At 37.3% G+C, this 13,604-nt stretch overlaps 1 protein-coding gene across 2 annotated transcripts; it reads right to left on the bottom strand.

The window, feature by feature from the left end:
- Positions 1 to 3,357: 3,357 nt before the first annotated feature.
- On the bottom strand, positions 3,358 to 12,597 carry LOC307132100 (4-trimethylaminobutyraldehyde dehydrogenase A). 2 transcript variants are annotated; one of them, XM_079826247.1, is made up of 12 exons: positions 12,446 to 12,597; positions 11,872 to 12,061; positions 10,834 to 10,979; positions 9,885 to 10,014; positions 9,642 to 9,776; positions 9,304 to 9,500; positions 8,821 to 8,961; positions 7,798 to 7,986; positions 7,135 to 7,222; positions 6,882 to 7,023; positions 4,824 to 4,936; positions 3,358 to 4,671 (listed from the first exon to the last, which is right to left on the bottom strand). In XM_079826247.1, exons 2-12 carry the CDS (start codon positions 12,020 to 12,022, stop codon positions 4,577 to 4,579), a joined length of 1,527 nt encoding a protein of 508 aa, XP_079682373.1. In that variant the 5' UTR covers positions 12,023 to 12,061; positions 12,446 to 12,597; the 3' UTR covers positions 3,358 to 4,576. The 2 variants fall into 2 exon arrangements, with proteins under 2 accessions (XP_079682373.1, XP_079682374.1); XM_079826248.1 differs by having other exon boundaries at positions 11,872 to 12,042; positions 12,446 to 12,562.
- Between the last annotated feature and the right edge of the window lie 1,007 nt (positions 12,598 to 13,604).

Below are 13,604 nucleotides of genomic sequence, written 5' to 3'. Positions count from 1 at the left end.
CAATGAAATAAACAAACAGTATACAGCAAATAAAATAATGAATAGTATAATTATATAATATCAAAAATACAATAATATAATGATAATAGCATAGTTTGTATAATAATATAATAATAGCAATAGAATATGAAATATCAATTACAGAATAGAGACAATAATAAAACATAGTTAAATAGTGACTAGTGAAAAGTACAATAATTTACCAGCATAACTATAATAGATTGATAATTGCAAGTGGTATAATATAATAACGATAATAATAATAATAGCAAATACAATGTAATATCAATTGCAGAATAATATAGACAATAATAAAAATAGTAAATTAAATAGTGACTGGTAGGTACAATAATAGTATTGGTATAATAATAATAACAACAATAACAAAAGGCTGTATATTAACCATCAATCATCTATAATCAGTCATCCTTTGTAGGGTCACCATGGCACACATCACAGAAAAACACAAAACCTGAAATGTACACCAGGGCATTGTCCACAAGGCTACCAAAGCGGGTTGGCAGGAAGCTGTGGTCACACACAAGTGCAGAAACGTTTACAAAAGGGAATGGAAGCTCCTCAGATTCTTCTACTGCTAGAGATTACATTTCAACAGCTGGGGTCTGTTTTTCGTACCTCGCTTAATACATCTGAGATGATTTGACAGATCCCAGATCTTTTAATCGTGATCACTGATGTCTGGATAATTTGGTTCTTCAAACAAATTTGCGGATTGGATTAAAATATCTGGATTAAGTTATCTGAGATTACTGCACGTTCTTGTGTTCCCTGAAGAGGGCAGATACTCAAAACCACGATCAGCAATGCAGCGATTGGCTGGTGGCAAGACAGCAACGTAATGACATCATATAATTAAAAAAGCCACCTGGCTTTTAACTGTACGTGTGTAAACCTCTGATAAAATGATAATATATTCCATCACAAATAAATCTCTCAATCAAGTGGCTGTGTGTATAGTACTACTATACACAACATTATAGTATTATAATATTTTCAAATACTCATTTTTATATGATTTTTATATTCTTATTATTTAAAATTATTATTGCCCCAGGTTCAGTAATGAACTCTTGAAATAAAGTAGCAGTGGCTGGGACAGATTTTAAGTATGCAACCTAATCCTGTTTACATGAAATAAACCGCTCCAGAGCAGGTTTGAGTTTCCGGACCTGTTGCTATGACAGCAAGTCCAGGGGCCAGTTGCATAAACTAAGCCATTATGTTAAGACAGTGTCTTAAGATCTAGTATGAGCCACTAGCAGTTAGGCAAGTGGCATTCAGTCTTACTTTTCGTATCAAATTAAGCCAGTCTATGTTTTTATGTAACTGATTTAAAAAAAAATTATGAACAGTCTTAAAGAAAATTTTTTATCTCTAACTTGTAAGACTAGTCTTAATGGTTTATGCAACTGGCCCCCGGATGAGCTTCGAAGAACCAAACAATCCAAGATCATGCCAAATCGGCAACAATCAAGTCCAGCTAACTGAGTTAGCCACATACGAAGAACAGACCCCTGATAGCGACAGGGTCTCATCCTGTGGTTCCACTTTCCCTGAAGTGCTTGGAGAGACACCGCACCGGACCATGAGACACCGGAAAATGCCCTGGAACTGGCCTGCAGTTGGATGTTTATTCCATCCCCCTAAAAACCACACACACACACACACACACACACACACACACACACACACACACACACACACACACACACACACACACACACACACACACACACACACACACACACACACACACACACACACACACACTTACTTAAGAAATAGTTCACACAAAAATTAAAATGAGCTGATAATGTATTCACCCTAAGGCCATCCAATATGTATATGTCATATAAACATAGATATACATGTCATATCTTGGCCAGCAGAGTTTCATATTTGGGTGAACTAGAACTGCACAATTCTGGATGAATCACGATTTTTTGCTGTAATCCTACTTATCAAAGGTTTTAATAGAAATAGCAGAATAATTGTAATTTAAGAATAAGATGATGTAGGTGTTTGAATTAATATTCTTTTTACAATTAATCATGCAGCTCTTCCTTTAATACAGATATTGCCTCTTTTCAGATTATATTTTGATATCTGAAATCCGTACCTGATGCTCGAATTCGAGCTCTGATATCGTACCTCTTTGTCTGGGAAACCTTCAATGTGTGATAAAAGTTAGCTAGGCAACTAACTTAACTTAAGTTAACTAACGTTAAGAGTCACAATATGTCAGTCGCCTGTCATAAAAGTCTTTCAAAAATATATAGATGAATCGATTTCAGGAAATTTAATTTATAATATAAAATATAATATAAGCTAAAAATATAATATAAATCATGTCAACTCATGTCACAACTTCCACAGCTAAGTAGCGACATCGCTAGCTATTTTAGTCTGACTCTGGTGACCAACTAACGTCACTATTACTAATTATATAATAATATAACGACCAAATACAACCAGAAACAAATGTTCAGTCTTACTTGTGAAAGGTAATTCCCCGAGAACTGTTTCCAATTGTGCGGTGATTTGTACAGCCCCGAGCAGCACACGAAGCAGGCATTTTTCTCAATTCCTGTTATTAGAGTTATTGGAAAGTTGCCCTCCGCAATATGGCGGCGTCGTTGACGTGCGGTCCAGCGGCCAATAGGGCGTCTATGTATTTATTATGTCTATGCTTTTAGCCATGTGAAGGTGGATAAAAAAAAACTTGTTCAAAAGTCACGTAACACAGTCTCATAGTTTAAATAATTTGTCAAGTTTTAAAATCTGTAAGAAGACAAACTTAGATTACAAGAGAAATTGTTATTATTTTACATGTTTCCGACCTGCAATGAACAAATGTAATTTCCACCACATCTCAATATACAGCTATTATTTAAAAATAGAATAATTTATGCCACTCAATATTGTCTAAGATCATTTTTGTAACTAGTTTTACCAGTTTGTCCACAATGTACAATAATTATACATTTGTCAATGAGACTGCCCTAAGGACCAAATGCTGAACTGTACACCTGTCACACTGATTTGGGTAAGAGCTTATTAGAAAATAAATAACTTTAATTTTTAATATTAAGTAGAGCATGATCTCATAAATTGTGGATACATTTTTAACTTGCGATGAGAACTTTTTAAGTATTTAAAAAAAAATGTGTGTAGTGATGGAAATGACGGTGTTGTGGAAATGACAATGGAATTAACGTGATTGTAGAGAAACCGTAGATACATATAAAAAGTAAATATATTATATAAAAGTTATAACATAAATCTACTCTGGCTATCAATGTCTCTGGTCAGCGGAAGTCGCCCATATTTTTTTTTGGTCTATGCTCTATGGTCTCAATCAGCTCCCTAGTTCAGTAGCCAGGGCACTGATCAGGGAGTCAGCCCATTGAGTCCTGATCAGTGCTCTGACTACTGAACTAGGGAGCTGATTGACACGCACCCTAATTATCAATAGTTAAACACACACACACTAAACCAAAGTAGCATACACTGCTACTTTAGACAAAATATCTGAAATAAATAAATAAAAGTATTAATTACAAATAATTAATGGGTTCATAAACTCTACAGGGCACAAACAAACTGCACGTAATGAAAGTTTTTCTAAGAGTTTCAATGATTTCATGGCATTCTTATTCTTCATAAATCTTAACCCACTAAAAACTACTTAGACATATTTAGAACAGATTGGGTCTTAAATTTAAAATAACTAAATTATAATAAAAATATAGTTTACAATACACTCTTATTTACTTAATTTCCCATGATTAGAAACAAATCTTATATTCACTTCTATGTAAAATAAAATTGAAATTTTTTCAAAAAGGCATCAACGTTCAGATTAGCATGAAGATTCCCTTATTTTCAAGCGCACACATTATGCATCCATAATACATTTAACTGATATAAATCCTAGAACACACTTCCTAATGTTATTACAAATGTAAGTTATGTTTCATTCACAATAGCCCCACAAACATGTGGAATCTGTTACGCCACAGACACGGTTTACATAAAAGTGAAAACTTTTTTACTCATGAAAACCAAGCTACTTTTATTTGAAATGCTACAAACTTGTCAGCCACCAGTCTAATACAAATTCTTCATGGCGTTGAGAGGTGGGGAAAGAGTGACAGCTAACAAACAAGTCTAACACCAGAAAGAAGTATAACTAAGTAGAAACACATCAGAAGGCACTTGCTTTTGATCAAATTAGTGAGCTATGAACATTTTGAAAATTATATGACACTATTGGTCAAACAGGTTTCACAGAACCAGAATTTATATATTTATACAGTTGAGCCTTTTCTAGTGTTCCCACAAGATGATGTCATACAAACACAAATGTAAGGCCTTATGGAATTTGGAGACAGACATATGGACTATCAAAGCAACAGCATAGCTCTTGCCTACTCTTCAAGTAATTGACTGCTAGTAGTAAACTGTATTTGTAAGATGTTACATTGCAAACTAGATCTGAGAACTTGGAAATCACATTGCTGTCAGGAATGCTGGTGGTTAACCCCACAATAGCCTAAAAGATGCTTTCCACATCTCCCATTTCCACCACAACAGTCTTGAGCTGAGAGTAGTACTCAGTCGTCACTAGCCCATTCTCCCTTCCAAACCCTAAAAGAAAAGGGGAAGATAATGTTAGATCTCTCTAGCATTTACCAAGTATGCTTATGTGTACTGAAACACTTGGCAGAACAGATTTAGGTTTAAGTTTTTCCTGCAGATGATACCATCAATAATTGTCTCATGAAATAAGCTTAGAGTACCTGACATCTTGTAGCCTCCAAAAGGAACTTCTACAGGGCCGACATTGTAGTTGTTGATATAGCACGTTCCTGCCTGAATGTTTTCAGCAACTCTGTGAGCACGAGCTATATCCCTAAAAACAAAGCACAGGAGAATGTTAAATCTAATATTAGGGCAGCCAGTTTACTGGGTTCATTTAGTGTGATTAATAAAAACAAAATATGAAAAAAGTTATGTTAAAATTCACACAAATGTATTATATCAATATCATTTTTTTTGTAGATAACAGAGCCAGTTAAAAGACAACTAAATCATAGCACTTCCCACAACAACTTAATAAACATAATAAATAACAAACAATAAAAAGGTCTCCTGGTTCAGGGCTAGGTTTAAGGCCCATTCAAAGAATAACTATAAAACAATATACATTATATTCAGTGAGGAAAATAAGTATTTGAACACCCTGCTATTTTGCAAGTACTCCCACTTAGAAATCATGGAGGGGTCTGAAATTGTCATCGTAGGTGCATGTCCACTGTGAGAGACATAATCTAAAAAAAAAAAATCCAAAAATCACAATGTATGATTTTTTAACTATTTATTTGTATGATACAGCTGCAAATAAGTATTTGAACACCTGTCTATCAGCTAGAATTCTGACCCTGAAAGACCTGTTAGTCTGCCTTTAAAATGTCCACCTCTACTCCATTTATTATCCTAAATTAGATGCACCTGTTTGAGGTTGTTAGCTGCATAAAGACACCTGTCAACCCCATACAATCAGTAAGAATCCAACTACTAACATGGCCAAGACCAAAGAGCTGTCCAAAGACACTAGAGACAAATTTGTACACCTCCACAAGGCTGGAAAGGGCTACGGGGAAATTACCAAGCAGCTTGGTGAAAAAAGGTCCACTGTTGGAGCAATCATTAGAAAATGGAAGAAGCTAAACATGACTGTCAATCTCCCTCGGACTGGGGCTCCATGCAAGATCTCACCTCGTGGGGTCTCAATGATCCTAAGAAAGGTGAGAAATCAGCCCATAACTACAAGGGAGGAGCTGGTCAATGACCTGAAAAGAGCTGGGACCACCGTTTCCAAGGTTACTGTTGGTAATACACTAAGACGTCATGGTTTGAAATCATGCATGGCACGGAAGGTTCCCCTGCTTAAACCAGTACATGTCCAGGCCCGTCTTAAGTTTGCCAATGACCATTTGGATGATCCAGAGGAGTCATGGGAGAAAGTCATGTGGTCAGATGAGACCAAAATAGAACTTTTTGGTCATAATTCCACTAAACGTGTTTGGAGGAAGAAGAATGATGAGTTCCATCCCAAGAACACCATCCCTACTGTGAAGCATGCTGGGGCTGGGTCTTCCAACATGACAATGACCCGAAGCACACAGCCAGGATAACCAAGGAGTGGCTCTGTAAGAAGCATATCAAGGTTCTGGCGTGGCCTAGCCAGTCTCCAGACCTAAACCCAATAGAGAATCTTTGGAGGGAGCTCAAACTCCGTGTTTCTCAGCGACAGGCCAGAAACCTGACTGATCTAGAGAAGATCTGTGTGGAGGAGTGGGCCAAAATCCCTCCTGCAGTGTGTGCAAACCTGGTGAAAAACTACAGGAAACGTTTGACCTCTGTAATTGCAAACAAAGGCTACTGTACCAAATATTAACATTGATTTTCTCAGGTGTTCAAATACTTATTTGCAGCTGTATCATACAAATAAATAGTTAAAAAATCATACATTGAGATTTCTGGATTTTTTTTATTTTTTAGATTATGTCTCTCACAGTGGACATGCACCTACGATGACAATTTCAGACCCCTCCATGATTTCTAAGTGGGAGAACTTGCAAAATAGCAGGGTGTTCAAATACTTATTTTCCTCACTGTATATATATAGTCCACTCCAAAGAACAATTATGTTTATTACTGCTGTTATGTTGTCAGCCACTTTAAATGCACCATCTCTTTAAAGTTAGATAGATTTTGGTTGGCTGTTTTCATCGTTTTATCAACTGGAAAAACATGTTCTGGATTTGTCAACAAATTCTGTATGGAGGAGTCACCTGGTGAAGACTCCAGATGCCAAGCCAAAGGTTGTGTTGTTGGCTCTTTGAAGAACCTCTTCCTCTGTGTCAAAAGGCAGAACAGACATCACAGGGCCAAAGATCTCCTCCTTTACACAGGTCATATCATCCCTGCAGTTATCTGTGTGTGTAGCATAGCAAAAGTAAAGATAAAGAAAAAGGAGCTCAGAATCAAGCTGATTGTGAGATCAAAAGTTATATTAAGGGGATGTTAATAATATGGTTCTCTCACCCAGCACACATGGGGACACAAAGTACCCGTCTTTCAGTTTGGAATCACTGGGAACAAATGGTTCTCCTCCACATAAAACCTTTGCACCCTATATAAACAATGAAACATTAATACAAGTTTTGTAAAAAAAGCATAAAAGGCAGTATCAACAGATCTTTTCTTCCGTATTGTGACGTATATCCGAGTGTAACTGAAAAAAAAGAAGAAGTAGAACAGGGTTGGTTCTATCCATTGATTGTTTATTGGATTTTGTGATGTGGCTATTGCGTTCAAAAGTCAACTGTGGAGGGGTGGGGCTTTAGAGGACTAAATGATTGGAGAAGCCTTACATCATATGTCGGAAGATCAAGTTGATGTTTGATTAAACATTATGAGGTCAAAAAAAAAAAAACGTATATGGATGAATTATTCACAATAAGATCTATAACATGAATTTACAAAATAGATAGGATGCATTTTCATTTCATGGCATGCCAAGTAGTATTAGTAAAGATTTTAATGCCATGTCAGAATCTACAAGATTTGCATAAATACAATAAAAATACAGCAGTTAAGATTTACATTTACATATGTTAAAAATTCTAAAACTTTTTCCTAGTAACTAAACAAGGCCTTAAGAGACCTTTCATTTCACGCCAACTTTAAATAGCTGTACTACAGTACCTGTTCTTTAGCTTTTTTGATGAAGCCCAGCACTTTTTCCATGTGGGGTTTACTGATCAAAGCCCCCATGCGTGTCCCGTCACACATGGGATCCCCAACAGTGATGACCTTGGTCCTCTTCACCACTCCCTCCAAGAACTGTGGCATGATCTCCCGCTGTACAAACACTCGTGTTCCATTGCAGCACACCTGGGAAAGATTCAACACATTGACAGTACTGTCTTTAAAGAAAGCAGCCCTTCTGTTCTAATAATGTTGGGCAACAAGTGACACACAAACCATCCTTTGCAGGTTTGGTTTATTTATAAAGAATCTGTCTTTTAGAAAGGTGCTCAAATGTACATGGAGTACTACACTAGTGAAGCTGTAGGTTTTAAGGTTTGCAATGCTCTCTTTCATTAGCTATGTTTTCATCCAAAGTTGCGTCAATTTCTGGGAAATTGGTGCTAAATATCTGTAACTAAAACAGAAGTTGATGCAATCAGGGAAGCCACTGTTGCCCTTATATGCTACATCATAAATGACTTGTGCTAGAGCACGCAGACAACGCTGCATATTGGATAAACGCTGTGTTCGGATGCCTGGCTTTTGGGAACACAATCATTGAGACGCTTCTGGGAGGGAATTAAACCAAATAATTTTGATGACAGACTTTGGCTCAGGCATTTCAGAACGACCAAAGCATCATTTGAGATGCTGTGCAAGGAAATTAGGCCGCTGCTTAGTCCAGTTATCCTCTGTTGAGGCAAAGTCATGTGAATTTTTTTGTTGTGCATCGAGAGATTTATTTGGTAAATGTGTTTCCATTTGATTTTTAAAAAAAAATCTGCCTCAATTAAGCACATACATTTTTTATGCGCATTTTTAGAAATTATGCACATCTTGGCATTTCCATCCAGCAGTTTTTTATGCAATATCCTAAAATGCACATAAAAATAGGTGGATGGAAACATAGATAGTGACAGCAAAAACATAAACAAATGTGTTTATAGTAAAAAAAAATAGTTTTTTTTTTTAACATACCTCTCCCTGAGTGAGAAAGTTAGCCATGAGAGCCCCTTTGATTGCATTTTCCAGCTCACAGTCCTTAAAGATGATCAGTGGTGACTTTCCTCCGAGCTCCAGAGTCACCTGCTTCACACCTTTGGCTGCCATTTCCATAACCTTTGTAGGAATGGCACATCACATTAAAAATATTTTTTTTGAATGACAATGTCTATTGTTTTTATTGAAGAACATTTAGTTCTGGAATACAGAACATAACTTCTGGAATCAAAAAATGAATCATGATTAATTTAATATATTAAATGAATTAAAATAAAGGTTTGAATATAAGCAGCTGTCGTCATAATTTTAGCAGAACTACTGGAAATATCTTCGAGTGAAGACTTCGAAGGAGACCATATTTAATATTTATATAATATTTATATTGACAGCTGACATTACCTTGCACTGATGTGTAATTTTCCTAATTTTCTCCTGGTTTATTTTGTTTTCATGCTATACCTTCTTTCCAGTGGGAACACTGCCTGTGAAGGACACTTTAGCCACCATGGGATGGTGACACAGCAGTCCTCCAGTCTCGGCTCCTCCTTGTACCACGTTAAAGAGTCCATCTGGGACACCTGCCTCTTTATAGATCTCTGCCAACATAACTGCTGTCACTGGGGTCATGGGAGATGGTTTAAACACCATGGCATTGCCTAAGAAGGGAAGACGATCATATGTTTGCATAAGAGACAGAAACAGACATTCAGGACCACTTTCAAAAAACACAATCTTGGCGACTGCATGTATGAAAATCCAGTCTCAAATTACAGATATATATAGCAACAGTCTCATACCACAGGCCATAGCTGGGGCTGACTTCCAGGCAGCTATCTGGAATGGGTAGTTCCAAGCTCCAATGCCGACACACACTCCCAATGGCTCCCTTCTGGTGTAGGCAAAAGATCCTCCTGGAAGCTGTATATGCTGGCCTGAGTTTACAAAGACCAGTCTTAGATATGATGTATAAAGCATTGCCATTTAGATTTTTGAGAATATCAGCCCCCTTTTCATGTTTATCAACCAGTATCCAAGCCTACCTGACAGTGTGGGGGCAATGCCAGCATAGTACTCAATACACTGCCAAGCAACGTCAATATCCACCTGAGCCTCAGTGATGGATTTGCCATTGTTGGCCACTTCTGCTCTCGCAATTTCATCTCTGCGCTCCTGCATGTGAAAACAGAATTTGTGACATAAAATCAATATTCATCATCATGACTGACATAAAGAGGCAAATTATAAATTCTCTTTCCACAATTACATTTACTCAGAGTAGTTAACTGTTAGGGAGTGCATCATTTTCACCCCATTCATTTTTCCATAGGGATAAAAAAAAAAAAAAAAAATGTGTTTAAGAGTTATAAGCCATTCAAAAGCAATATTCCAAAACATTTACCCTCTCAGCAAAAGCATATTGATTAACAATCTCTGAGGTCTGTCTTAAAGGTGTATAAATCTATCATTAAAACTTTTACCTATGGAGAAAATTAATCAGATTTTCACTTCTGGAACCATTGCACTCTATTGACCACGATGCTGTTCATGGGAAAATCCGGTTACACATTTTAAGGTGCCCTTGTTGCAGTATAATAATACATGCAAGTACTGAGTAATATTCATTAGCCATCTCTCGGCTTCACAGACAAAGCTTAAGCTTAGTTCCAGACTAAAATGCATGTTTGACCTCTTTTAATTAAACACAACTTGCACTGACATGTCTTAAATATGTCACTTAAATGTCTACTTAAATGTCCCAATTGAACTAAGGCCTAATCCTGGCTTAATCAAAGCCCTGTCTGTGAAACCAGGCCTTTATGTACTTACTAAAGGGTTAGAGTTTGGTTTAGGGATAGTTGCATGTAATTTATATCATACAAGCATTATTTAGAGTTATTACTGTAGTAACTACATGTAACATGTGTAACGAAGACACTAAAATTTTACAGAGAATCCTTAGAAGTAGCATTAAACATTATACGAGTTTACCCTAATAATTCTGGCAGCCTCCAGCATGATCCGGGCCCTCTCCATTCCTGATAATTTGCTCCATTTTAGGTATGCAGAATGAGCACTTTTTATGGCCTGATCTACCTCCTCCTCTCCACAGGGAATCATATCACACAGTACACGACCTGGGAACAGAACAGAGGGTGAAGTACAAGCATTGAACATGATAAATGAAGGCCATTTATGTGCACATCCTTTTGTTCCATTAAATTAAAAGTGTTCAGGATTTTTATTTTTAGACTTAACATACTTTGTTTGTTCTACAATTGTCTATTGAGGTGTGAGGCAACAGACTGCAGGATAATTATAGTAAATCAATAACTCGATGCACAGCCTGTAAAACTAGGGCGTTGTGAATAAAGGTTCCGTTCAAAACTACAAACATGACAGATCTGTGAGAGACCAACGTTCAAGACAAGTAGAAGTTTGGGTGAATGGGGTGAAGTGACTAATAATCAGTATCTAAACCTTATGAAAACAACAACATGTGCTGTTCACATCTTTATAAAAGTGCACAATAGCAACATAAGTGGCTATTAAATGACCCAGGACTGGAAGATCAACATGCCATTCCCCTCCAATATGCATGCATGGAACTATGCAGCACAATCTGTGGATTCCCAGACACAATTATGATTAGGTAGTATGTCCTACTCTTGTGCTTTATATTTGAATGTATAGTACAATTGGGCAAATTGAGACACCGCACCAGTGATTTTGTGGTCTATACTGACACCTATTGGCCTGTCTTGGATACATGAACTTTAAGTTTGTTTACCAACTGCTCCTGCTTCACACTAAGGCTATTTGTTTATTTTTTGTTTTGTTCCTTTTCAGCTATGCTGTTAACCTGGGCTCCAGTGTCTCTAGTATGTATATTATGTTCAAATCATTGTCATATTTATGCATTATATAGTTGATCAATTGCATGATATGCTAATCATTTTTTTTGGGGGGGGGGGGGGGGGGATGCATGAAACTGTTATAATTAAATTTAACACCGTTAATAAATCATACCAGTTGCAGGTTCGTATACTGGTTCAGAATTCTTTGTGTCCTTCGGCTTCACTCTCGCTCCTCCCCAGAAATTCAGCGGCTCCTTCACCACCAAAGTACCCGTGGAAACGTTCTGAAACTCGGGCAGCGACAGAAGCGGTTGCTGAGCCATTCTGGTCTGGAGACGGGAACCTTTTTTTTTATTATAAAACTGTATATTAAAAAGGATAAATAATCGATCAATATCAATACATGTTAGCACTATATATTTTTTTGTTTTGTTTCTAATCAATCATGAAACTCGTTTGCTGCAGCTGTGTCATTGGCGTAGTAGACAACGTGTAAGTTACTACAGGAAAACGTGAAACGTTTTGCACAGACTTCAAACAATAAATGGTTTGTAGCTCTGCTAAGGCTAATCCACAACACTGCTCCAACGGGGAAACGCCCATTTTACAGGTCATTCAACGATTAGTAAAGAATGCAGCACTGATTTATCTAGTAGTCCATGCAGTAATTCAACAACAACAACAACAGAATTTTAAAAGAAGTGCATACGACGCAGTAAAAAGTCGTTAGAATTCAAGGTCCTTACCTGTTCAAAACAAACTGTTCACTGCACTAAAGCAGATAGTTCGCCTTCTATGGTTGTGGGGCGAAAGAGGGAGGTCGCTACAATTGTCTTCGACTTTAAAGCATGGTTGCTCAAACTGACCCCGTGAGTTGATTACATAAATGGGGGGTGGGATGGTATGTTACCTTAAGCACCGCCTTTGGAGCACATTTTTTATGATTTCAACACATTTTGGCCCAAGTTCCAGAAGGCATGAATTGCGCAAAACATCCAGATATGCATTTTCAATTTGATGTGCATGACTCTCATCTTGTACCCCTCTATCATAAAATAAACTCGGTATCACTTTATTTTACTGTGTCCTTGCTACACGTTACACTGTAGTAATAACTAAATGATGCACAAACATGCTAACCCTAAACCAAACCCCAATCCTAACCCTATAGTAAGTACATGTAGACCTAGTTAATTACACAGTACTTAAATGCATAATTACACTGTAACATGTTTGTGTAGCCAGAAACTCTCTGTAACTCTCAGAATGGCAAAATACAATAATGTATTGCAACTCTGCTGTTTTTCTGTCTTGCTTTTTCTCACGTGTGTACTTATCAGCACATTTTATCGGTCTCCTGCATGTGGCAATGAAAGTCACCTTTATTTATATAGTGCTTTATACAATACAGATCGTTTCAAAGCAGCTTTACAGTGATAACAGGAAAATTATGCATTTTGGCTGGCTGTTGTTTAGCTCAAGTCAGTTAGGTCAGTTGATTCAGTTCATTTAATATATTAAGCAGTTCTGCAGAAAACAGTGGTCATCGTCCAGCTTAGCTCAATTCACATACAACAGTACAGAATATTGTTGAATATTAAGTGTCCCCAACATAGCAAGCCAGAGGCAACAGTGGCAAAGTACCCAAATGTAACCCCTCCTGTTCGAACTGCCCGCTCCAAGTGGGACTCGAACCCAGGTCAACCTCTAGCGTCAGTTGCTAGACCGTCTCTTGAGATTAGAGGAGTGAGGTTTACTCGCACAGCAACTACTAGCTGGCCTTTGTTACACAAACTCCATCAGGTAACTGAATAGAGAAAAAAAAACTTGGGAGAAACCAGGCTCAGTCAGGGGGCCAGTTCTCCACTCGCCAACGAACAAACACGGTGTGATTATGATTCAGCC

The sequence above is a fragment of the Gobio gobio genome (genome assembly GCF_949357685.1).
Source record: "Gobio gobio genome assembly, chromosome: 10".
Lineage (NCBI taxonomy): Eukaryota > Metazoa > Chordata > Actinopteri > Cypriniformes > Gobionidae > Gobio > Gobio gobio.
Note: the sequence above shows the minus strand (reverse complement) of the source record. Positions and strands in the feature narration are given on the sequence as shown.

Excerpts from the sequence above, each read along its gene's own strand:
- LOC307132100 (XM_079826247.1), bottom strand. The coding sequence starts at position 12,022 with ATGGCTCAGCAACCGCTTCTGTCGCTGCCCGAGTTTCAGAACGTTTCC. Across the intron at positions 7,987-8,820 it reads ACTTTCTCACTCAGGGAGAG|GTGTGCTGCAATGGAACACG; the intron begins GTATGTTAAAAA and ends AATCTTTCCCAG. Across the intron at positions 4,937-6,881 it reads GCATCTGGAGTCTTCACCAG|GGATATAGCTCGTGCTCACA; the intron begins GTGACTCCTCCA and ends CTTTGTTTTTAG.